At 35.8% G+C, this 26,229-nt stretch overlaps 1 protein-coding gene across 1 annotated transcript in view; it reads left to right on the top strand.

The window, feature by feature from the left end:
- The window catches only part of FUNDC1 (FUN14 domain containing 1), a 21,136-nt gene extending 725 nt beyond the window's left edge, over positions 1-20,411 (top strand). The window contains exons 2-5 of the mRNA XM_044670189.1: positions 965-1,121; positions 10,301-10,376; positions 16,934-17,062; positions 18,189-20,411. Coding sequence (XP_044526124.1) covers positions 965-1,121; positions 10,301-10,376; positions 16,934-17,062; positions 18,189-18,266 — 440 coding nt within the window. The 3' untranslated portion in view covers positions 18,267-20,411. The remainder of the gene's footprint in view (positions 1-964; positions 1,122-10,300; positions 10,377-16,933; positions 17,063-18,188) is intronic.
- Positions 20,412-26,229: the final 5,818 nt, after the last annotated feature.

Below are 26,229 nucleotides of genomic sequence, written 5' to 3'. Positions count from 1 at the left end.
ACTTTTCCGTCTTATTGCTTGTCCACCTTTCCTATACCGCCCCATCCCCCTCCTGCCATCCTTCCCTGCAGAAGTAAGCCTCAGCATCTCCTCTCTTGCCCCATACTACTATATAGCCCATTTCCGCCTTTATAGGCAATAGGGATGCCCTTCTGATCAGAGCTTCTCCCCTCCCCCCAAAAGAACCCCCTCATTCTCTCTGGCCCCTCCTCTTCCTTGCACCGCATTTCCTTCCCCATGACACACAGCCTAGTTAGTATTCCCTCCAGAAGGCACCTTAGGCCTGCCCATTTCGATTTAGGGTTTCCCCAAAAGTCTTAGGGCAGTTCTAACTGCCCTGAGAACTGTATTGTCCAATAACCCCATCTTCGTCCCCTCCAAAAACACCTCTTTCCCTCAGTTTAAGTTCCTTATAAAAGTATATTGACACCCTTTTTTACTGTTCATATGTATTTTAACCCCACACAGCAGCATTTATCTGGTTTTTGGCAATCTGGATTTCTTGAATTGTTTGAAAAGAAAAAATTCATTTTGTCCAAAGAATATATGAGCTTCCCTTTTACCAATTCACTTCTGCCATTCGGTTACTGTAAGGCCTTGTGTAGGCACTAGTTCCATAGACATACTGAATGAGGATAATTAATTCTTCTGCCATTTAAACTTCACCTTATCCCATTTAACTTATCCCAAGCTTCACCTGGTATTTCAGTAAGTCTTTTGTTATTGGTAAATAGAATACTGCTATCACCTTTTTACAGTAAGAAAAAGAGGTACACAAATAGACATATATATATATATATATATATATATATATCTATGGTGTCTGGAATTAAATATAGAAAACACAGAAAATTCAGATTTCTCAGAAAACCATTATACTAGAAATAGTGGTGATTTTAATGTAAGGAACATTTCTTGGCTTTTGACTGAATTTAATGTCTGTATTTTCCTTTTTCTCTGAAAGAACATGACAGTGATGATGACTCTTATGAAGTACTGGATTTAACAGAGTATGCAAGAAGACACCACTGGTGGAACCGTGTTTTTGGCCACAGCTCTGGACCTATTGTAGAGAAATATTCTGTAGCTACTCAGATTGTAATGGGTGGAGTTACTGGATGGTGAGAAAACATTTTTTAAAATTTTGTAGGATGTCAGTGACTCATTAAGACTTGTTTATAGTTAACTAAGAAAGTTAGTTCTTCTAGTTCTAATAGCTTGTCAGAACAGTTCTTAAGAGTCCTGGATTTTAAGCCCAGATTCTGAAACATATTGGCTGGGTGACCAGAGATAAGTCTGCATAGTTTCTCCATTTTAGTTTACCCAGAACTTTCCCTCCAGTCTCACCTTATTTGTAACCTCACAGTTACCCTTGACCCCTTATTCTCCCTCTTGATTCCATATCTAGAGGCATTTGGCAAATCTTGTCAATTTTACCTCCACATCTCTTACATTTATGTGTTTTTGCCTATTTACCTGACTATCACCCCATTTCAGGGCCTTATCTCTCACCTGGCTTCCAGGTTGTCTCCTTTCTAATCTGTCCTCCACACAACTACCAAAATAATATTCCTAAGTTACTGGTTTGACCATATCACTTTCTTGCTTAAGAATTTTCAGTGGCTCTCCTATTGCCTCTTAGATAAAAGACAAACTCTTCCACCTGGCATTTAAAGCTCTTCAATATGGCTGTAGCCTTCCTTTCCAGGTTTTTTCACATTTCCTTTGCTTATTCCCTGATTTGGCCCTCCCAGCTCCTCTTGTGCTTTTGACAGGTTGTACTGCATTTTCCTTTTTAAAATGCTAGTTTCTAGCAAAAGTTTTCTGCATCTTTCTAGCTTTTAGTGTTCTCTCCTCGTATTATACATTTGCCTGTCTGTTTATATGTCAAGTCCTTCAATAGAATGTAAACCCTTTCCTGTAGCCACTCATCATTTACTGTTCCTTTTCCAGTGCTGAACTCAGCACTGCATATGCCAAGGCTTTAGGAATTGGCTGAGCGAGTGGGAGGAAAATCAGAGATAATAATAATAACAATAACAACAACAATAAGAGCATTTACATAGTACTTTAAAATTTGCCAGGTGCTTTACAGATATCAAATTTTATCCCCACAATAAACCTAGGAAGTCCAGTTATCCCTATTTTTATACATGAGAAAGCTAAGGCAAACAGCAGTTAAATGACTTGCCCAGAGTCACAACTATTAAATGTCTAAGGCCAGATTTTTTTTTAAAATTCCTTGAGGTAGGGACTCTTCCCTTGCCCATCCTCTCCAATTTGTCTTTATATCACTAATCTCTAACACTATGTGTGCACTGCACATTGTTGTTTAGTTGTTTCAGTTGTGTCCAACTGTTCATGACTCCATTTGGAGTTTTCTTGGCAAGATACTGGAGACCATTCTATTTCCTACTCCAGTTCATTTTAGAGAAAACTTAATGGGTAATTGAGGCACACAGGACTAAGTGACTTGCCTAGGGTCATACAGCTCCTAAATTTCTCAGTCTGGATTTGAATTCAGGGCTTCCTCTAGGCAAGCTGTTCTAATGTGTGTGTGGATTGTATCTTTTTTGAGATGAGGCTTTAAAACACATAATGTTAACAAACAATGAATGCCTTGTATATACTTAAATTATTTTGTACACATCTCTGATTTAGACATTTAGTTGTACTATAAAGTTACAAAATGGCTTTGACTACAAGTGTATAAATTAGGAGTATTCCCCACTAAATCTTGGCATTTTTCCCTGTGCTACCAATCCTGAAATTTTGTATTCACATTGGGTAACATTGTATTTATCTGCCATCCTGTTCAAGGTTTCTAGCTTTTCTTTACCCTTATTTAAAACTTGATAGGCTTATAAAGAAGAACTAGACATTCTCAAACATTTATATCATTTGATACGAGAGGAGGACCTTGTCATTCCTTTTTACATGTGCCAAAGTCTGTTATTGTATTAAAGCATTCACATGCAGGACTGAAGAATAATTAAGTATGCAGTTCATTTTATTCTTCTAGTGGGAAGAAGAAAGCATCGGTTTTAGACTATCCTCATCCTGTTGTGAGAGTGACCTTTTAACTTGGGGTCTCAGCCTAGATTTTTAGTGTAGTTTGCCATGCTTCTGTTGGCTCTGGGTGGATCTTTCCTTAATTTGGTATAACTTAACAGTGGATCTGAGTCAGTGTGTAGGTGGATAGCAGTGGATCAGAAAAAATCAGAAGCATTTGTATTTGAAGATGGCAGTAAAAGAAATGAACTTGAAAATTGTCAAGGAATAATTTGCAAGCTTTGTACCTACATGAACATTATAGCAACATTATATTATTTCTATACTTTTAGAAATAACCCCAGGTCTTTTAAAACTCATGGACAGGGAAAACTTAGTGAAGACAATTATTTTAGACCCAAATTCCAAGAGATCCCATTATTTAACCCTATTAGTATCAGAGAAAAAAAATTAATAAATAAAAGGTTTCATAGTGATAGAAATGATTTTTTTTTGTAGACCATATGTTGGCGTTTTGAAGAAGGGTAGGTATTTTAAAGAATTTAAAAATCGATAACATATGGTGTTAACTAATTATAGATAATTGTATTTGAGAATAATATAGCAAAATTTTTTATGATGCTTTAAAATTTTTCAAAATCCAGTACATATGTAATAGTATTTGAAGTTGGTGTTATCCCTATTTTACAGATGAGGGGCCTGAGACAGACATCTATTAATAAATTTGCCTAAGGTCACTCAGAAAACATCTAAGCTAGGCTTCAAATCCAGGTGTTAATGACTTCAAGCTCCTTAAACCACTCTGCTGTTGTATGTATGAAGAAATTATATAATAAGCTCTTCATTAAACCAGTTGTCAGTTCATATCTTGAGGTTAAAATCAATATTTTTTTTCTTATTCTTAAATATAAAGGTTAAACATAGAGGTAAACTAGCCTATAGTTAAATCCAGTTGTTATAACTATTGATATTCTTTTGAAATTGCTTAAGGCTCAGTGGGGGCACCTAGGTGGCAAAGTGGATCGAGTGCTGCACTTGGAATCAAGAATTTAAATCTAGCCTCAGATGCTTATTAGCAGAGTGACCCTGGGCAAGTCAATTAACTCTGTCTCAGTTTCCTCATATGAAAAATGAAAGGAAATGGCAAAATCACTCCAGTATCTTTGTCATCAAAACCCCAAAATGGGGTCATGGCAAGTCAGACATAACTGAGAACAAGGCTTAGCAGAAGATTTAAAAAAAATTTTAAATGTTTTTAATTTTTTTTCCATGGTTACATGATTCATGTTGTCTCCCTCCCCTCTTTCCTCCCCACTCCCAGAGTTGACAAGCAATTCCACTGGGTTATACATGTTTTATCACTCAAAACCTATTTCTGTATTATTCATTTTGTAAGAGTAATCTTTTAAAACCAAAACCCTAAATCATATACCCACAGAAACAAGTGATAAATAATGTTTTCTTCTACATTTCTACTCCAACAGTACTTTCTCTAGATGTAGATGGCATTCTTTCTCTTAAGTGTCTTGGGATTGTCCTGGATCATTGTATTGCTATTAGTAGCAAGGTCTGTCACATTTGATCATCCCACAACATTTCAGTTTCTTTGTACAATGTTCTCCTGGTTCTGCTTATTTCATTCTGCATCAGTTCATATAGGTTTTTCCAGTTCTTATAGAAATCCATTGATTCATCATTCCTTATAGCATAGCAGTATTTCATCACCATCACATACTGCAGTCTGTTCAGCCATTTCCCAATTGAGGGATAATCCCTCATTTTCCAATTTTTTCCACCACCAAAAAAGCACAGCTATAAATATTTTTGTACAAACAGGTTCTTTCCCATTTTTAAAAATTCTTTGGGTTACAAACCTAGTGGTGGTATTGTAGCAGAGGATTTTTGAAAGGTTGGTGAAGGTGATTCTTGCACAAAACAAATTTATTTTCTTAGAAAGTAACTTGTTTAACCAGAATAAAAATTTAATTAAACATTTTTTTTTTACCTAAAATGTAGGTTCCCTTGGTATGCAGAAAAAATAACACATAAAACACTTTAGGATTTATGTGGTATTTTCTTCACAAAACCCTTTAAGAGGTAGTACTCATTTTTACCCCATTTTATAGTTGAGGAAACTGGCTAACTCAGCGTAGTTATTAATAATTTGGTGTACACTATAGCAGCACATATCCAATGGAAGTGCTCCAGGGATTTTTGCTTGACCCTCTGCTGGTCGACATTTTTTTCAATGACTAGGATAAAAGCATAGATGGTATGTTTCTCACATTTGCTTATAGCACTAAGCTGGCTAAGACACTGGGTGAAGATGAAATTCACTGGGGATAGATGTAAAGTGTTACACTTGCTTATAAAAATGCAATTTTATAAATACAAAATGTGGGAGGCTTGGTTAGACAAGCACTTCTGAAAAAGGATTTGGGGCTTTTAGAAGACTGCAAGTTCCATATGAGTGAGTAACATGATGTGGCAATCCAAAAAGCTAATGCAATCATTAAGTGCTTTTAGGAATAAGGTGCTGACAGTGCCTCTGTTCTCTGACCTCATCAGACCCCAGCTTCTATTCAGTTGTTTAAGAAGATTAAGAAGGACATTGATATCAGGAAACTGTCCAGAAGAAGACATTAGGTTGGTAAAGTGACTTGAGTTTATTTAATATAAGAATAAGTTGAAGGGCATGGTTAACCCATAGAAGAGAAGATGGAGTTTTTTGTGGAGAGGGAAGGGTTGGATGTGATAGTTGTGTCAGGTATTTGAAGGGCTGTCATTTGGAAGATGGACTTGACTTGTTCTGTTTATTCCTAGAGGGCAGAGCCATGAGCTATAAATATAAGTGGCAAAATGACAAATTTAGGCTTGAGGTCAGGAACACTTCTATTGACTAGAGATATCTAAAAGAATAGGTTGCTTTGAGAAGTGGTGGGTTCATCTATTGTGAAAGTCTTCAAATGGAGGCTAGATTACTACTAATCATGAATGTTATAGTGGGAATTCCTTTCTTGTATGCATTTGACTAGTAACTATCAAGATCTCTTCCAACTCTCAGATTCTATGATTATGCTTCAGAAAATTTATTCTAATATATTTGAGATTTAAGGAAACTTTATAGAGGAATGAAGCTAGTCCAATTGCTTTAAGCTTTTTGTGGCTTAAGGCTGAGAGTATGGAGAGGAAGAAGGGCAACAAATAAGTAATATAGTATCCACCCTCCAAACTGGATTAGTAGGTGATACCTCCAAGATGGAATGAGGAATGATGAAAGGGTTTTAGCTAGAGATGTTGTCAATGCCTTTAAGAGCATAGTAATTTTCAGGGCAAAAGAGAGAGCCCATGATACAAGAGACTGTCCCTTAGGGAGTAATTACAACAAATTATTGCCACTGTAGCCCCTAGGTGGTTGGTAGGACTCCTGGTCACTCCATGTATCATGGGATTTAAAGATCCTGAAGAGGGCAAGTATTTTAAAGGGAGGGATAGGATCTCATTCTCCTCTGATATAGGCAGTCAATTTGGTGAGGATTAATGGAAGGTCAAAGTTTCTAGCATGGAAGATAGCATGCATAGACAGTTCCATTAAAGGATGCCAGAAATGAGAAGTGGACTTTGTCTAAAACAACATCCTAAGAAAGGTTAGGCTCAGAAAACTAGTTTTCTGCAATTACATGAGAGAAATGATTATCCATGGTTCCACATCAAATAAGGAAAGGGTCTGTGAAGCTGTGAACCATTTGTTCTGACTCTTAAGTCACAACTTTTCCCACCATACCATCCTGCATTTATTTTTATGAGCATTTTATGCAATTTAGAATATTAAACACTTGCTACATAAAATCTTTCAAATAACATAGCTGATTTGTTATTATGTTTACAGTTTCAGTGTACATTAAATGAAATTTTTTGATGTATAAAACATCACTAGCTTTTGAGATTAGCATTTAGTTGGAAGGGTAACAAAGCTATATTTTCTAAGTGTGGAACTAAATTGATAGAAAGACCAAATACTTAGTTCATTTTGTTTTTCTGTTAGATAGCGGGCAAGTGATTTCTACCTTACTACATATCCTAAAACTTAAGGCTCATATATAACTAAGGTATGAAATTTTTTCACTAAAAATATTTAATGAGGGGGAGCTAGGTGGCAGAGTGTGGATGGAGCTCCAGGTCTGGAGATGGGAGATTTTGGTTTTAAGTCTAACTTCAGACACTTCCTAGATTTGTGACCCTGGGCAAATTACTAGCCCTTGTCCTTCTGTTTTAGAGTTGATTCTAAGACAGAAAGTAAAAGTTAAAAAAATCTTGAGCATCTCTTATATGCCTAGAACTATATTGGATACTATCGAAGATACTAAAGAAGCATAAGATATAGTTTCTGATATTAAGAAACTTATCTTCTTACTGGGAAGACAAGCAATAAACAAACATTTATTGAGTGTTGAATATGTTCCAGGTGCTAGAATTTTAAAGACAAAAGAAAAAATAGTCCCTTCCCTCAAGGTGCTTACAGTCTGTTGGGGGGGGGAATGCGAAGGGGAAATAATATGTTCGTGAACGCATTCAAAAATAGATGCAAGGTGATCTTAGGGATGATCCTCTTAGCTAGGGTAATTAAGATAGGTCTTATGTGGAAGATGGTGCTTGAATTGAAGAAAACCAGAGATTCTTAAGTGATGGAGGTGAGATGGTACAACCAGTGCAAAATCAGTAAGCTGTAAATATTTAAGTGCCTACTGTGTGCTAAGCACTATGCTAAGTGCTAGGGTTACAAATATGAGCTTCCAATCTAATAGAATAAGGTGACACAAAAGAAAGCTGAAAACTTTAGGGTGAAGGTACAAAGAAGTGAGAGGTCAGATGCTAAATATGAGGTATGTGTGGGATAAGAATATTCTATAATACTGAAAACTTAGGTCATGACAATTTTCACATACCAAAGAGGAGTTTATATTTGCTGTTGAGATTTATTGAATAAAAAATAAATAAAACATGGCCGGAGTTGTACCTAAAACAATTTGACAGGTGTACAAGATGGTTTGCAGAGGGTATATACCTGAAGTAGGAATATTCCACTTAGTAAACTATTACAGTGGTTCAGATGAAAGGGATATGGGCGCAAGTAGTGGTGGTGGTCCTACGAGTAGACAGAAGGGGATGGATATAAGAGATGTTGTGCAATTAGCAAAGACAAGGTTTGGCATCTGATTAAATGAAGAATTGAGTAGGACACGAAGGTTGCAGATTGGAAGGATGATGTTACCCTTAATAGAATAGGGTGTATAGAAAGTAGGTGGGCTTGGGAAAGGGAAGGAGTTCAGTTTTGGACATACTGAGTTTGAGATGTCCAGCAAGCATTTGATGATTGGGATTTGAGTTAGAAATATTGATCTGGAAGCCATTCGTGTAAGAGATGATAGACCTATATGAGTGGATGTGGCCATCATTAGACAGAGAGATTATAGTGAGAAAAGAAAGAGGGCCTGGAACAGATCTTTGGAGTACACCCAGGGTTAGGAGTCATGTTGTAGAAGATTAGTCAGCAAAGGAAACTGAAGAATAGTCAAATAAGTAGAAAGAGGACCAAGAGAGAATAGTGCTAAATGCTGCAGAGAGGAGAGGTCAAAAGAGGATGTGGTTTGAGAAAAGTTGAAAAATAAATGGCCATTAAGAAAGAGATCATGATTTTGAAATGGGCAGTTTCAATTGAATGATGAGGCATCAACTAGATTATAGAAAGTTTAGAAGAGATTGAGAGAAGGAAATGAAGGCAATGAATGAGTATACATTTTGTTTCAAGTGTAGTTGAGAAAAGGATGTAGGTTGGTAGCTTTCAGGGATAGGTCTGATCTTGTCAGGGCTTTCTAAGAATGCATGAGATTTGAGTGAGTAGATAGCCAGGAAGAAAATAGTAGACAGGAACAAATTGAACATCAGAGGGGGGAGGTGATAGGAGAAGTAGTCTGATGTAGATGCAAAAGGTTATTTTTAGAGGGGCAGTTACTGACATGAAGAAGGTTCATTTCTTCATTAGAAACTGGAAGAATGGGAAGGTAATGTCAAGGTAATGGGGAACATCACTCTTACTCTCATATTCAACTTGTATAAGTGATGATAATAGAAGGTTTTTAGCAGGGAAGAGGTTTATAATATCTGCTGTAGAGAGTCGGGGAGACAGTCATGATGGAGTAAAAGGATTGATCCATTCTAGACCCAGTTGGGATTAGATAAATCTGACCTAATCCACATGATTGTATGATTTTCTCCAGATCTGTTGAGCATGTGAGTAGGAGTGGAGAAAGAAGATGGTGGGATTAATCCAGACAAATTGTGATGATATAGCAAAGAATTCAAGAGTAGAATTAACAAGATAGCTAAAGGATTGAGACTGAGAAAGGAGGAAAGTGAAGTAGCATGAGAAAGCAAAGTACATGAGGAATAGAGAGATGAGTGGACATAATGAGGAAAAAAGGATATATTTAAGAAAAATTAAGGAAAGATGGAAGGTTATGTTAGATAAGGCTTATGTATGGAGTTAATCTTGCTTTTTAAGTGCTGTGTTGAGTAATACAGAGATTAAGTAAACTATTATTTCAGAAGAGAAGGGCTCTCTGTGGGCTTGGGCAAAATTGGAGATTTTCCTGGAGGGAGGTAGAGCTTGACTGAACTGAACTTGTTCTTTATTTTGTTTTTTGACTCTTTCTTTCTGTCTTAGTAACAACTCTAGCTCAGAAGGGCAAGGGCTAGGAAAATGGGGTTAAGTGATTTGCCTAGAATTGCACAGGTAGGAAGTGTCTATAAGGTTAGATTTGAACCCAGGGCCTCCTGACTCTAGGTCTGGCACTCTGTCCTCTATGCCACCTAGATACTCCTAAACTAGACCTTTTTTTTAAGGATGAGAAATCTTTAGAAGGGGAAATATGAAAGAAAGAAAGCATCCTAAGGAAGGGGTTACAATAGTAAGAGCAAAATTGGGTATGAGAATGGATGTGTTTCATTAGCAGTGTGAAGAGACCAGTCTACCTTTTGCAGAATAGAGTTGTAATATTGGATAAGTAGGATGGATTAGAATCTATAGTATTGTGTTTCAGACTAAGGAGTTAGGATTTTTATCTGGTAGGCACTGGTAATCCATTTAGGAATTCATTAATATAGAATGGAAAACTATCTTTCTTTAGTCAGACAAAAGTAACATTTTTCCTAGGAAAGCTACAGAATTCTTTTAGAATCTTATTAATCTTTCACTTCTGTATTTTTGTTTTGTTTTTTTAAATTTAAGGTGTGCAGGATTTTTGTTCCAGAAAGTTGGAAAACTTGCAGCAACTGCAGTGGGTGGTGGCTTTCTTCTCCTGCAGGTAGGTAATTACAAAGTTTTGTTCGTAGTTTTCTTTAGCCCCTCAATTCCAGTAGGTAAGTGGAATTTAAACAATAAGTGGAATGGAAAATAAGGTTTATTTCTTTTTAAAAACAATTCTAAAGATGTATGCTTTTCTGAAGATATCCTTCAGAACCCTGTCAGCCATATCCTATTCATACACACATACAAACCATTCTCTGAAGATCAAGTACAAATCAAGCCAACAAGCATTTATTAAGAATCCCCTGTGTGCTTAGGAACTGTGTTTAGTCTAAGCTAGGCATTCAAAGAAAGGAAAAAACAAAGACCTCTTAAGGACATAACAGTTTAAGGCTATAGCCCCCAGTAGTAAGAGTAGGCCCCAGTAAAAGCAAAGCCATAGTCTAAATAAAGCCAAACATGTAGCCCAGGCATCACATGAGACCCCAAACCCCCTCCTTTCCACCCTTCCCTGCAGAAACTGAATGTTCTTCCAAATACCACTGATGTATGCATTCCCTGAGAAATTTGATTAGATGACATTGACATATTGATTTATTATCCTGTAAAAAACTCTTAAGTTTCAGTGAGGTAAACTAAGTCATTGTACTATGATTGTAAATCATTACTAAGCGTCCTCCATGTAAAAAGCTTACCTAATCCTTTAGCTTTCATCACTTTCTCTATAGAATACTATCTGTGACCAATAAACCTCACCTCTGATTGCTACCAGTTTCAGTGGCCCTCCAGACAAACATGTCTTCCTTCTCCCCACATCTCATTCTTTTCACCCCTGCGGTACCGCCGAATGTTTGTCAGTATCACCTGACAAATGGCACCCAACTGTGGGGACCCCCAGAGGCATATTGAGGGATTGCAGGTAAGGAGAACTCCCTTCCACCCCCACCTCCCAGTCATAGGGTCATTATTCATAGAGCAGGAAAGGCATACCAGGTGATACTGACAAATATTTGGGAGTCCCGAAAGGGTGAGAAAATGAGAGCATGGGGAGAAGGATGACATGCATCAGGAAGACCACTGAAGCTGGTAGCTATCAGAAGTGAGGTTTATTGGTCACAGTATTTTATAGAGAAAGTGATGAAGGCTAATGGATTAGGTAAGCTTTTTACATGGAGGATGGTTAGGAATGATTTATAATCTTAGTACAATGACTTAGTTTATCTCATCGAAACTTTGTTTTCTATAGGATAATAAATCAATACGTCAGTGTATAACCATCTAACCAAGTTTCTCAAGGAATATATATGCCAGTGGTATTTTGAAAGAACATTCAGTTTCTGCAGGAAGAGGTGGAAAAGGAGGGGTTTGGGGGCCTCATGTGATGCCTGGGCTATGTGTTTGGCTTTATCTAGCTCCCGCGGGCCAGATCCAGGCCGTAGTTTTCCCATCACTACCTTAAGTAATTCCCTAATCACTACGCCCCCACATCCAGATGTAGTAATTAGGGAATTGCTTAAGGCAGTGATGGGAAAACTATGCCCTGGATCTGGCCCGCAGGGTATAGTTTGCCCATCACTGATCTAGACTATGGCTTTGCTTTTACTGGGCCTTCTCTCACTACTAGGGGCTACATAATGGAGGAGACAATGTACAACTATGTCAGGAAAAATTGGAGATAATCTCAGAGGAAGGGCACTAAGATCAGGGAGAACTCTGAAAGGTTTCTTGTAGAAAGTGGGGTTTCTTTAGCTTAGATTTGAAGGAAGCCTGAAGAAGAAATGAGAGAGTTCTAAGCCTTGGGGGAAATCAGGTAAAAATTCTTGGTGTTGGAAGATAGAAGTATCTTGTATGAGGAATAACAAGCAAGCCAATGCCACAGAATTATAGATTAGTTGGGGGGCAGGATGGTATAAGCTATAAAAAGACTAGAATGGTGGAAAAAAGGACCAGGTTATAAAATACTTTGAAGATCACACAGGATTTTATATGTGATCTGGAAGGTAATAGGAAACCACTAGTGTTGATTGAATAAGGAGATGACATAGTCAGACTTGTGCTTTAGGAAGATGAGTTTGGCAGCCAAGAGGAGGATAAACTAGAATGAAGAAAGACTTGGGGTCGGGAGACCAATCTGCAGGCTATTTCAGTAGTCTAATCTTGAGGCAATGAGTACAATAACAAAAAATTGAAAATATCTGGGAATAAGTATTGATAAATTCACAATACTATCATTCACACTAGGGTTTTTAAAGATTTAATAGACCACAGCAACAAATGGTCAGTAAATATTTGTTAAGTGCCTACTATATGCCACACAGTGCACTGAGAGTTGCAAATACAAAAGCAGGCAAAAGATAGTCCCTACTTTCAAGGAGCTTACAATTTAATGGTGGAGATAACATGCAAACAAATACATACGAAACAGTCTATATACAGAATATTATTATAAGGAAGAGAGGGTAATAGAAATTAGCATCAGGGCTATCCCATTTCCCTTTTGACCTTTCCTTAGTAATATAAACACACCTTCCCTGTTTTTGAGTGGTCTGTGTGTTGGTCTCAGACCAGGCTTTGGCCTGGTCAGAGTTAACTGTTGGCTTTCAACCCACAGTTTAACATCTTGTTACTGGCCCAATTATATCCATCTCTTCCCTATTCCAAACCACCCTAAACAGTTCTCTAATACAATATTTAGGAAATAAAGAGGGAAGGCAATAGAATTAAGAGGATGTGGGGTAGACTTCCTATAGGAAGTGGAGTTTTTGTTGCAACTTAAGGAAATCAAGGAGGTTAGTCAGAGTGGAGGAAAGGAGAGCATTTTGGCCATGGAGAACAGCCAGAGACAATGCCTAGAGCCAAAAGAGATGGAGTGTTTGTTCATGAAACAGCCACAATGATTCCAATATCACAAAATTTTGGGGGAAGTAAGGTATAAGAAATGTAAGGTATAAGAAGGTATATTAAGGAATAAGATATAAAAAGACTGGAAGGGGCTAGGTTACTAAGGGCTTTGAAATCTAAACAGCATTTTGTATTTGCTTCAGGAGGTAACAGGAAGCTACCACTGAGCAGGGGCCATGATATTATTAGACCTGCACTTTAGGAAAATCATTTTAGTGGCTAAATGGAAGATAGATTGGAATGGGGAGAAAACTGAGGTAGGAAGATCCATCAAAAGCTGTTGCAGTAATAAAGCATGAATTGATTAGTGACGGCACTAGAATGGTGGTATTGTCAGGAGAGACTGGGGACTATGCCAAAGGATGTTGTGAAGATAAAATCTACTGGCTTTGGCTTGGCAAAAACTTGGGATATGGGGTGTAAGAGATAGTGAGGAATCGAGGATGATTCCTAGATTTTGAACCTGAAGGACTGGTAGAGTGTTGATGACTTCAACAGTAATAGGGAAAGTAGGAAGAGGGAAAGGTTAGGGGAAAAGATCTTAGTTTTGGACACACTGAGTTTAAGAAGTCCATAGGGTATCTAGTTTGAGATGTGTAGTAGGCAATTGAAAGATTGAAAATCAGCAGAAAGATTAGTCCGGGAAAGGTAGATTTGAGAATCATCAGCTTTGAAAATGATTAAATCCATGGAAGCTAAAATGAAATAGTTAGAGAAGAGAAGTGGACTCAGGACCCAGAACCTGGTGACATCTCTGGGTAGAGGGAATGATCTGGAGCAGCGGTTCCCAGACTTTTTTGGCCTACCACCCCCTTTCCAGAAAAAATATTTCTTAGCTCCTGGAAATTAATTTAAAAAAAAAATTTAATAGCAATTAATAGGAAAGATAAATGCACCTGTGGCCATCACCACCCTCCTGGATTGCTGCAGCACCCACCAAGGGGCAGTAGTGCCCACTTTGGGAATCACTGATCTGGAGGAGGACTTAACAAAGGAGACAGAGATAGATGAGTCATAGGTAGGAGATAGTGGTGTCTTGAAAACCTAGAGAGAAGAGAGTATTGAAGAAACAGCAGTATTGTAGACTACAGAGAGGTCAAGGAGAATGAGGACTGAAAAAGGGCCTTTGGATATGACAACTAAGAGATAATTAGTAATTTCACAAGGCAATTTTGGTGGAATAATAAAATCAGAAGCCAGATTGTAAAGGGTTATGAAGAGAGTGAGGTTAGAGAAAATAGAGGTACCTATTATATAGATGGCTTTTTCAAGGTGTGTAGCTACAAAGGACAGAATAGAGGATAAGTTATAGGATGATAGCAGGGATGAAGGAATAAAGTGAGTTTTTCCAGGATGGGAGAAGGCATGAACATATTTGTTGACAGTAGGAAACGAACCAGCACAGAATGAAAGATTAAAGATGACAGAGAGGGGGAAATCTTTTGGAGGAATTGGGATGGAATAGGATAACTTGTAGAGTGGTTGGCCTTGTTAAAGAATAAGGTCACTTCATCATGTGAGTTGGAGTGAAGGAGGAGATAGTGGCAAAAGACCTCTGCGACACTAAAAGCTTATTAGCAGTCCATGCCAAAAATGACATGCAGAGGGGTAGCTAGATGGCACAGTGGATATAGAACCAGGCTTAGAGATGGGAAGGTCCTGAATTCAAATCCAGCTTCAGACACTTCCTAACAGTGTGACCCTGGGTAAGTCACTTAATCCCAGCTTCCTGTTTTTCTGCCTTGGAACTGATAGTATAGATTCTAAGATGGAAGGTAAAGGTTTTGGGGGTAAAAAAAACTAAAAAAAAAATGGATGTTTGCTAATTATTTATTATGACTAAATAGATAATATTTCTCTACCCCACTGGAAGCTGGACAAGTTTATTTGCTTGTTTGTTTTTCATCTTGATAATCAATCTAATTTGGAGAGAGTTTATATAGTTACTAGCATGAATTGGGACATATATACAATATGATAAGAGTTGATTATGGTCAGACCTGAACCATTGATGGGACTTTTGTATTTTCTATATTAGATATGATTTGAGGCCAAGTTGTATTTTGAATGTGTTTGTGTATATGAAACAATATATAATGATCCCTCACCTAATGTGGGAGTTAAGGTTCAGAGACCCCTGCGATAGATGAAAATCTGTGAAGTAAAGGCATTATATTTATTTTATTATTTATATATATTTTAAGGCTTTATAAATCCTTCCCACTCTCATATAAACCTTTTCCACACTCTTATTAACCTATAGTCACTGAGCCAATCAGAGCCCAGGATACAGAACACAGCGCTGTCGTTGGTCACCTTTCATTCCATCAGCCAATAGTATGCCATGATAAGTGTAACTCCAATACAAAATTAGATTTTTTTTTTAAACCTGCAATACAGTGAAGCCATGATAAGTGAATCGAGATATAGCAAGGGATGCCTGTAATAGATACTTTCCTGATGCATAGACACACCCAAAATATGATGATTCAAGAAGAAGGCCTAGGTTCAAATTCTTCCTCAGGTAGAAGTAATGTAATGTGGGCATGGGCAAGTGACTCAGTCTCTAAGCTTTAGGTTCTTAATTTGTTTAAAAAAAAATGAACATAATGCCTATTGTATCTGCCTTACAGTGTTATGATGAGACTTAAATGTTAGGATACTTCATTTTTATCTTAAAGTACTTTATAAATTTTAATATATAAATGTCAGCTATTAGTATAATGGTAACTCCTTATACATCTCTAGCAAATGGTATATATTTTGTGAACTACTAACTTTGTAATTTAAGATATTTTTAATGATTATACTTGGGAGAAGTTGGCAGGAAGAAAACTGGTATAAGAAACATTTTGATTCCCTATAAGTAAAATGTAAAAATTATAGCCATATACAGATACGAAATAGATATGTCTCCTCATAGGCTCTGCATGATCAGAAAGATGTAAAGAGTTAGAGCTGCAAATATAAATCTTGTAAAACCTGACTCAAGTAGCAAATCTTTTTTTTAATTCCCTATTGGTCAAGTTTCTAATTTGTAAACAGCCAGCTATTTAGAAGTTTCTGAAAAAAAAAAAAGTTTGACCTTTTACTTGATCTACACATTATATTTTTTTAACATTGTTTTTAGTGGTATAGTAAGAGAATATATTGGAGTATTGTAGATAAGTATATTCTTCAGTAGGCAAATTTGATAGAAGAAAGTCTAGGATTTGTATAGCATTAGATATTTTCATTATTTGAAAAGCCCAAAGAATCGATTTACATAGAATGTAATCTAAGAAGAAGTTCTTAGTAGATGATATATATGGTTTGCTTATTTACTGGTAGTCTGATTCTCATCTTTGATTTTGCTATTTAAATATTCTATAGGTGTTCTTGTCTTCATACCCAAATATTTTTTCACATACAAATATAATAGTAGTTCAGTTCTACATGTTGAATTCTTTTTTTTGTGTGTAATCAACATTTATCCATACTTGTATTTAAAGGATTTTTGCAATGAAAAATGTCCAGCTCTCTTCCCTAAAGGAAGTGTTATAGAAGTAGCCTTAAAATGTTCATCTCATATTATAGCAAAGACTTCCTATACATAAATATCCTAAGTAGTCCTAGTAACCAAATGTAACATCAACAACAATGGAAGTTTTTAATGAATGGCTTAGCAAATTAACTGGTTCAATACCATTTTTTCATTTTGTTAAATTTTTTTAGATTGCTAGTCACAGTGGCTATGTGCAAGTTGACTGGAAGAGAGTTGAAAAAGATGTAAACAAAGCTAAAAGACAAATTAAAAGAAGAGCAAATAAAGCTGCACCTGAAATCAATACCATAATTGAAGAGGTAAGAGAAAATATTCTTGTATTTGAGGGAATTTTGAAAGTTAATTATGATTTTTGCATATATGGTATTTTCCTTTTTTCATCAGATTTATTTTGCTGGCAAGATATCTTGAAGATTAAGTAATATTTAGTATATAATAATTTTTTTCTTGAGGAATATGCCTAAAAACATTTTGAACTCTCTCATCTACTTAGTTAATGTATATATCAAACATTTATGAAGATATTACTGTGTGCCACGCAATATGCTAAGCTCTGGGGATACAAATACAAAAAATATAAGTCTTGCCTTCAAGGAGCTTACATTTTATTAGATGGAAACCACAAATGTGGGGGGTAGTGACCGGGGAACATTTTGGTAAGAGAATGACAGGAATATTGAGTTGATCTAGTCAGTCCATCAGCATCCTTTCCAGAAGCAGTGGCTATATAAATTTGGTCACTGTATCCAGAACCCAGTATTTTATATTAGTTGGAATAAGCACAAAATGAGCCTAAAAGACTTAACTTTACTCTAATATTCATAAATGTATTTGAGCACTTAATAGTTGCATATCTAAAGCTTTTTCATCATGTTTCTTTGTTCCTGATAAAATGGAAATGTACATAATGTGGGAATTTATTTAATACTTAATATTGGTGTAGGACTTTAGAATTTGTTGACTCAGAATCAGCTAATTTGAAGAGCTTCATCACCAGTTTGTGCTGGGTGCTGAATTTTGAGAGCACAGAAAATCTTGAAAAACCTCTGCTAAATTATTAGAAGGGTTGTTATCTGTGTCTGTGAGGGTAATACCTATGCTGATTAAACCACAGCTCTTTGAAATGAGTTGTTTGAAGTGATGGATAATGAATGGCCTCTTATGACAGTCTTACCCACAATGTTCAAGGTGCTATCCTTAGTTACCATGATACCTGCTGTGCTTGGCAGTAAGCTTAAAGTTCCTGAACTTTTGAAATGAAAATATGATGGTCCTGTACTTTTGTAATATTTGATTTTTTTAATATCCACAGTTTTGGAAGAACCCATTTTCATTGAAAGTGAATAAGGTTAGAAAAAGTTAAGTAATAGTTATTATATCTTAATATTATGCAATTAATACTTTTATTTTTTATTTTTTTTTTAGTCAACAGAGTTTATCAAACAGAATATAGTGGTGTCCAGCGGATTTGTGGGAGGCTTCTTGCTAGGCCTTGCATCGTAAGGACGAGAATGTTGCTGTCTTCATGGATTACTTAACAATAAAACATTGGTGACAGTGTGCTCTCTCACAAAGTAGTACAGGTCACCAAATTCTTCTGGGCAAGAAGACTAGTAGTTGGACAATACTGAAACTCACACTTTAGGCTTTTGCCTTCTGAAGCTTGGCAAACTAGGATTTGCTAAAAAAATAATAATAGTAATAATAAACTGTGCAGTATATATATATACATATATATATATGTCACATTTCTGGACAAAACTTGGCTAACTTTCATCATGACTTTTTAATCTTGCACCTGTTCAGAAATTAGCATTTTTAATGTAACTGTTACATAGATATATAATTGTCTTGGTAAAAGGACCTTCTGTTTTGACATTTTCCCTATTGAATTGCTATTTTTTCTTTATTTAAAAAAGGCATTCTCCATTGTGCTGTAGAGTAAATAGTGCCAATAATTAAATAATATGTATTTTAGTTTCAATATCAGCAGATAAGCAATCTGTTTGCAATAAACTATAGAATTGTAATGTAATTTTATGGAGGACTAGTAGAAATACTTATTAGAGATATTAAAAACAAATTAAACAGACTCTTCTTTGCTGTTTAGTGCTATTTTTTAAAGATTATTTTCCTACAAACATAGTTTATTGGACTGGCCTGCCGATTTCTTGGTGTAGGGAGTTCCCAGTGAAGAAACTACCTCCACTAACACAAGTTTGCAACTGCTTTACAACTTAAGAGTCTTAATGTCCCAGTGTCCCAAGGCAGTTCTCTAAGGGACTTGCCATCAGACAGCTAGTAAGTGTGACATTTCTTTTACACTGTGCCATGCTACCTAATGCTTAAATGATCGCTATGATAAAATTTTTGAATATTTTGTTCTAGCACATTTTTCACTGTATCCCAAATGCCTTTTCTTCCCATTAAGTTTTTAAAGTCATGTCCTTAAAACACATCTTACTGTATATACTTTATCTTTGGAATATATTTTCATTATTTGTCTATTGGATTTAACATTTTGGGAAGAAAAATTTGCGTTTTAGAGAGGTTCACAAGAATTTAGTCATGGAAGGGGTCTTTGAGGTTACTTAAGCCAAACTCCTCTCCTTCCCCCTCTTCTCCCCCTCCCCATTTTACAGCTGTATGAAAAAAAAACTAAGAAACAAGAGAGGGGAAGTGATTTGCTCTAAGCTATTCAGGTAGCAAGTAACAAAGTCCCATTGTCAAGTTTAGGTCTTTTTGACTTCAAATACATTGCTCTTTGTTGTGCCAGTGGTTTATTTTTAGTCTTGGACATCATCAGAGATCAGAATTAAGAGCATGGATGGACCTTAGAGGTCATCTAGTCCAAAATACTCATTTTACAGATGAGGAAACTGAGGCTCAGGGAGATTAAATAACTTGCCTAAGGTTACATAAGTAGTAGGCAACAAAGGCAAATTTTAAACATAGGTCCTCTGGCTCCATATCAAATGCTCAAGTTTCTAAGAATGAGACAATTATTCTAGTCCCTTATTTTACAAGGAAGTAAGAACAATTTTCAGTGTTGAAAAAAGGATAGCTCTATTTGAAGAGCATCAGTAGGGTATACAATTATGAAGTTTGAAAAAATAATTATGAAGTTTGTAGTTTTAAAGTGAATGGCTTGGTTGATCTAATTTGAAATGTAAAAATCTGAAGAAAATTGCAAAAGTTTTTGACTTTTGTATTATCAAGTTGGAATCTTAAGGCATCCCACTATTTCAGAGGGAATGAGTATAGTACTTATACTTAATTGAAAAGAAAATTCCTTGTGACCTTACCGTGTTCTAAACAAGCATTATGAATTGTTATGTCTGTTAGGGTCTAGATTAAAAGTGTGGGAATTTTAAAACTGTATAGTAATGTATTCAGAGAAACATAGACCTAATGTATTCAGGCTCATTTCCCTTTCAATTTTCAGGTGCTTCACACAATGTGTTTTCTAGTTATTATTGTTTTTCATTTTGTGTAGTGTAAAATATGGAACATGATTTCTATGATTGGTTATCTTGATAGCTGTCATCATGAGAATTATCTTCGCGTTGTTCCTTAAGTTTTTTCCTTTCCATCAGTGATAGCCTCAAGTATGAGGCTAAATAAACTCCGTGCTTTATTAATCTGAAATGATTTACACTTGTAAACACTTTTGTTTGGGTTCTCTTTTCTGATGCTATTTCCTTAACAAATTTTTATTTCTTAGGAATAAGAAAATTACAGATAAGTAGACATGGATCTAAGATGTCAAAGTATGATCAGAGCCACCAAACACATTTTTGCCATCCTTGTGGTGAGGTATTTTAATATCAGTGCAGAATTTGTGTTACAACTCAGATTTGCCTTTTTTAGAAGAAAGGGCAGTGTTGCTGGAGAAAATCCATATGGGTTACCTTCATATTCATTCAATTATTATTTATTGAACACGTAACATATAATGTGTAGGCAACATAGGAAATTCAAAGTACACTAAATGGTCCCTGTGAGACAAAAACCTGAAGTATTAAATAATGATAAAAGAATGTGAGACAGATTATTCATGGTAAAGTGCCAGAGGAGTGATATGGGCAAATGCTAGAGAAATCAACATATATAATTTATATATTTTTAAAAGTTAAATTTTTTTTTTTTGCTTTTGCCTGCCAACACATTGTTAAACATCTAAACAGGAGGAAATATCTATTGAAATAATAAGGCTAGAAAAGACTGTAGTTTAGCAAAAAAAGGCAAGACTTTGGGTATAGCTAAAAATTCCTCGCCTTTTTGAAAAATAATAATTGAACTTGTCTATCATTGTTCAGGACGTGCCTTTTAATCAACTACTGACTAGTTGGGATATTGTGTTTATGTGTAATGTAAAAAATAATTGAGCATAAAATAAGTTTGATTCTGAAGAGGAAAAAAGCACTAGGTAGGGACCAAGAAAAAATCTTACTGAAAAATTCTTAAGAGATTTTTGTCAGATCATAAATTTAGATTTGGAAGGAACTTCAAGGACCTTTTAGTCCAACCATCCCATTTTTTGAGTAATCCTTACTCAGAAGTTGAATGATTTTCCCAAGGTCTCATTGTTATTGTAGGAAAAGATTTAAAATTAGGTTTTCAGATTCCAAAGCCAATGTTCTCTTCACTTTTTGTTAAAAATACATCTGATATTTCAGATCTTTAGAGACTGAATATGCTTTTTAGTCAAATCCAAGGAAATATTTCTTTCTTGTGAACTCACTAAAGTTCTACATGGAAATGGAAGGCCTACAGTTGGACAAAATTCCATCAATATCATCTGAAAATGAAATATACCCATTAGGCTAATTTACTTCCAAAGATGTATTGTGTGCTTGGTTAAATCTTTTTAAAATTATAAAAGTAGCTCATAGCCTTTCCCCCTTAAAAGCAGTGGTCATATTTTGTGACCCTATGGCAATATCTGTTAATGGTGTTGGGACTTGTATAGGCAACAAAGACCATAGTTTTGGGGGAAAATGCTTCTATAAGCATTACATAATGTACTGTTGGAAAGAAATACAAGAGGTTATTCCTGTTATTCCATGTAAGTCTTTGGAAAGGTTGAAGAATACAGTCTATGAAGACAATGTAATGTTGGCATTTACTTAAATCTATTCACCTAGAAAAAAAGATCATTTCAAATGACCAGATCTAGTCATCCAAATATCATGCCATAATTCAGTTTTTCAGTAATCCCTGAAATTCTCTTTGTGTTTTATTTCCTACAAAGAATCTGAAACATCAAAGCTAGTTTCCTCTTAAAAACTGTAAACTCAAAAAGATGCTAGAGAAAATCTTATATTGGAGCAGTAACCCTTTGGCACAAACAATGCTTTCCCATTTCTTTTTATTTTTAGATATTTGACCCTTTGAGTTTATTTGACCTATCATGGTCAAAGCTGTCTCTTGCTGACTTATGAAATATTTAAATAATATGGGAATTATAAAGTATATCCAGTAAGTAGTTATCTTTGATTTGCTTTTGGTTAAAAAAATAAACAATTACAAATTGCCTTATGTTTTCCAATTCTGCTTAAAGAAAGAGATTATGGCAGGAGGTAAAGAGCAATGTGATTTGAGGCTTGGCCCTAACACTGATCCTAGTCTTTTGCCTGAGTTTTTCTTCATCTTTAAAAGGTAGTACTTGAATGTGATTTTGGAGAAAGTGAGAATTTGGACAGATATTTTAAAATCTTACTAATTTCCTAGTATAGATGAGGCAAATATAACACCATTGTTTTCTCATTAGTAGATGGAGAGGCAGAATTTCACACAAGCCTTGTTTCCTGATAAGTCAGCTTTAAATATAACCAGGATCTCCAGAATATTGTGTCATAATGCTATTTTATGATCTATGACCTTAGAGAGGGAATATGTGATATTCTGGCATATTTGGAAGAGACTTCTCACTAACAAAACGACAAGAACCAGGGCTAAAACATTACTTGGTAGACTAAAACTGGAGAGTTTTGAATAATAAAGTCTTTGAGATAGGAAGTGGGACATGGAGAGGAGAAGTGTTAGTAATCAACACAAGGAATTTATAAAATGTGTTTTCCAAGAAATATTTTTTTATCTTAAAAACTGCTGAAAGTTTCCAGCTTATGATTATTAAAATGAAAACCAAAAACAAGCTACTAGCTTTTCCTTTTAAGACTGAGAAAACAGTAAAAGAAATTTTGACAGCAAAGAAGCAACAGGAGCAGAACTAGAGCATTGATATAAATGGAATAGGATTTCTTAAATAATAAATTTTTCTTCACTGGAAAAGTCATTAAGCAATAAGGCTCACTTTGAGATTTCTGGCTACCATACAGCACATTTTCTGATGTTTGTAATTTTTACTCCAGTCCTGTCTTGAAAATACATTCTAAATGAGAAAAGCTTCAGAAATACCATTAAATTTTTGTCAATTGCTTATGTATAATTCTATCTATGGTAACTAGATGGTGCAATGGATGGAGTATTGAACTTGGAGCCAGAAGACTAGTTCAAAGTCTTCCTCTGACAGCAGGTTTATGTCCCTACCACAAGTCATTTAACTTTTCTGATCCTCAGATTTTACACGGTTGTTGTAGGAATCAAATGAATCATTTAAAGCACTTTGCAAACCTTAGCAGACTAAATTTTTACTATTATTTTTCCAAATCTTGGAGTTATAGTGAAAGATGGTAATTGGATCAGTAAATGATGTTGGCAAATATAAATCCTGTTGACAGTGACTCCCGTCAGGCACAGGAAGCAAAATGACTACTCCTTGGCCTCATACTCCTCAGACACAATCTGACCTTAGCTTTGAACAAAGGTATATTTATTAGAGTTGGTAAAAGAAGGATTTGGGTAGGAGGGCTGGGGAAAAAAATCCCTATTCACTTATATTTTCAATCTTTCCTAGGATCCCAAACTGGTCTTCACAGACCTCTTCGGTGTCCAACAGAGTTGGACCTGCACTGACTACTCCCTCACTACCTATTCCCAATCTCCCTGTCTAAATAATCTATGCCTAGCCTATCCACTTAGTTACTAAAGTTGAGGTCAGCGCTAGATTCTTGATTAGCAAGATGGTGGCAGAAGTGACCTAGCCACAACAGTCGGTAGGCTGAGCCCACTTGAGGTGACTCAGAAGTCAAAATCTATTTCTGTTGTAATAGCTTCTTGGGAGTCAGTAGATGTAAATCAGCTTTCTAGGATCACTCAGGAACAACCAGAACCAGGATATTCAATTTGAATCGTTTTCCAACTCCATCAGGAAAGAACTCAGGTTTATTTAGGAGCTGTGTCTTTGTCCACAAACTCCTTACTCTCCCCAACTGTCAGCTCCAGCTGCTCAGAATCCCCACTGAGAGTTCCAAGCTTCCTTTCACATTCCATTTGCTGCATCCAGCACACTTCTCTATTTTCATCTCTGACCCTTCACAATTTATCCAAATCCCTTCCTTTCAATAGATAGAAATTAGGGGGAAGCAAAAGACATGCCATTAATATCCTAGATTACTAGAACTGGAAGCTCAAAGAAAATTGGAAAAATAAGTAGTTGCGTTTTCTGTCTGAGAAGACCTGATACGAATTGAAGATGGAGGCAGTACTTTTTTTATTATTACCCACATTATAAAATATTAATATATATCTTGGGGTTTAGGGGCACAATACCCTCTCAATCTGGAAAATCCACATCAAAATTTAAAAAAATTAAATTAAAAATTTAGTAAAAGACCTACCATAAAAGAGAAATCTGATGATTTTTTATTATGGGGTGTTTACAATACTTTATATGCATTTATGATTACTAAATTTTTAAAGACATCTTTACATTTCTAACCTTTGTGTGTTGTCTGCTGGCTTTCATGTTCTTTTCATGAACTACCTTTTTACTTATTTTAACTTTAAAGAAGAGGGAAAGCTAGGTAGCACAGAGGATAAAGTGCCAGACCTCAAGTTGGGAGGACTTGGGTTCCAATTTCTCCTTGGATAGTTCTCAGCTGTGTGACTCTAGGCAAGTAATGTAACCCAGATTGCCTATCCTTTACAACAGGATAGAGTCAATACTGCCTTATAGTCAATACTTAATAAGGTAAGGGTTTAAATAAAATAAAATAACTATGCATGTGGTATTAGAAAATATATATCATACAATACATATTTTTATGCATTTCTGAGTTTCTAAATTTCTGTATTGTTTGTTGGCCTTCATGTGTTGTCTGTAATACCTGAAAGAAAAAAAAAAACCTCTCATTTACTTATGCCAATCTGTGATATATCAAAACCATAATGGGGAAATTTGCCATGTGGAAGGAATACTTGTATACAGTTATTGTTGAGTCATTTCATCTGTGTTCAACTCTGTGATCCCATTTGAGATTTTCTTGGCAAAGATCTTGGAGTGGTTTGCTATTTCTTCAACTCATTTTATAGATGAGGAAATTGAAGCAAACAAGGTTAAGTGACTTGCCCAGAATTACACAGTAATGTCTGAGGTTGTATTTGAATTCAGGTCTTCCTGACTCTAGGCCTGGCACTCTATGCATAATGCCATCTAGCTCATATTTTTGTGTATAGATAACATATATGCATATTCACACTAACATATATGCATATTCACACATATATAGTAGAATAGAAAAGGGATTCTACATGAAATTCTAGCTTGTATGCAGCTTGATTTTCTTTTAAATATTTAAATATTTTTTATCATTTATATATGAATTCAACCTATCACTTTCAAAGCTTTCATGTTTCTGATTCTTTCTGGCCTTTCTTTTCTATATTTAAAAAAATGTTCCAATGATCCACCTTCCTCCCTCCCTCCTTCTCTTCCTTCTCTTCCTTCCTTCCTTCCTTCCTTCCTTCCTTCCTTCCTTCCTTCCTTCCTTCCTTCTTTCCTTCTTTCCTTCTTCCTTCCATTGGAAAAGAAAGAAAGAGAAACAAAGTCCTTGACAAAAAGTATGTATAATTAAGCAAAACAAATTCTCACATTAATTCTGCCCAGAAATATGCATATAATTCTGCTTCCTGAATCCATCCCCTTCTATTAAGAGAGAATCTTAAGGCTCAAAGGTTCTCTGTCATGAAAACATACTCATTAGCTTTGCCATTACTGTAGTGGTTGAGAGTCAGAGGACCTCCCTTCAAATGTTGACTAGGACTTATACTACCTGTGACAACCTTGTGCAGATTATTTGATCTAATTGGGTCTCACTTTTCTCATCTACAAAACGAAGGGGTCAGTGACTTCCTAAGGTCCCTTTCAGTTCTCAGTCTTTCACACTGAGTCCTGTAATGCAAGGTGGCTAACAGAAACTTTTTGCTTCTGTAATTTCTAATGGTCACAAAAAGTCAGAAGTCTTAATCTTCAGAAAGTCATTTAGAACTTAAAGCTATAAATAGAGGTGAAGTTTCTGGCTTTCGCTGTGGCTGGAGGCTTTTGCTTTGGCCTAACCTGTTG

Source organism: Gracilinanus agilis, chromosome 3, assembly GCF_016433145.1.
Source record: "Gracilinanus agilis isolate LMUSP501 chromosome 3, AgileGrace, whole genome shotgun sequence".
NCBI lineage: Eukaryota > Metazoa > Chordata > Mammalia > Didelphimorphia > Didelphidae > Gracilinanus > Gracilinanus agilis.
The sequence above is the reverse complement of the archived record's forward strand: the minus strand, read 5'-3'. Positions and strand labels throughout refer to the sequence as shown.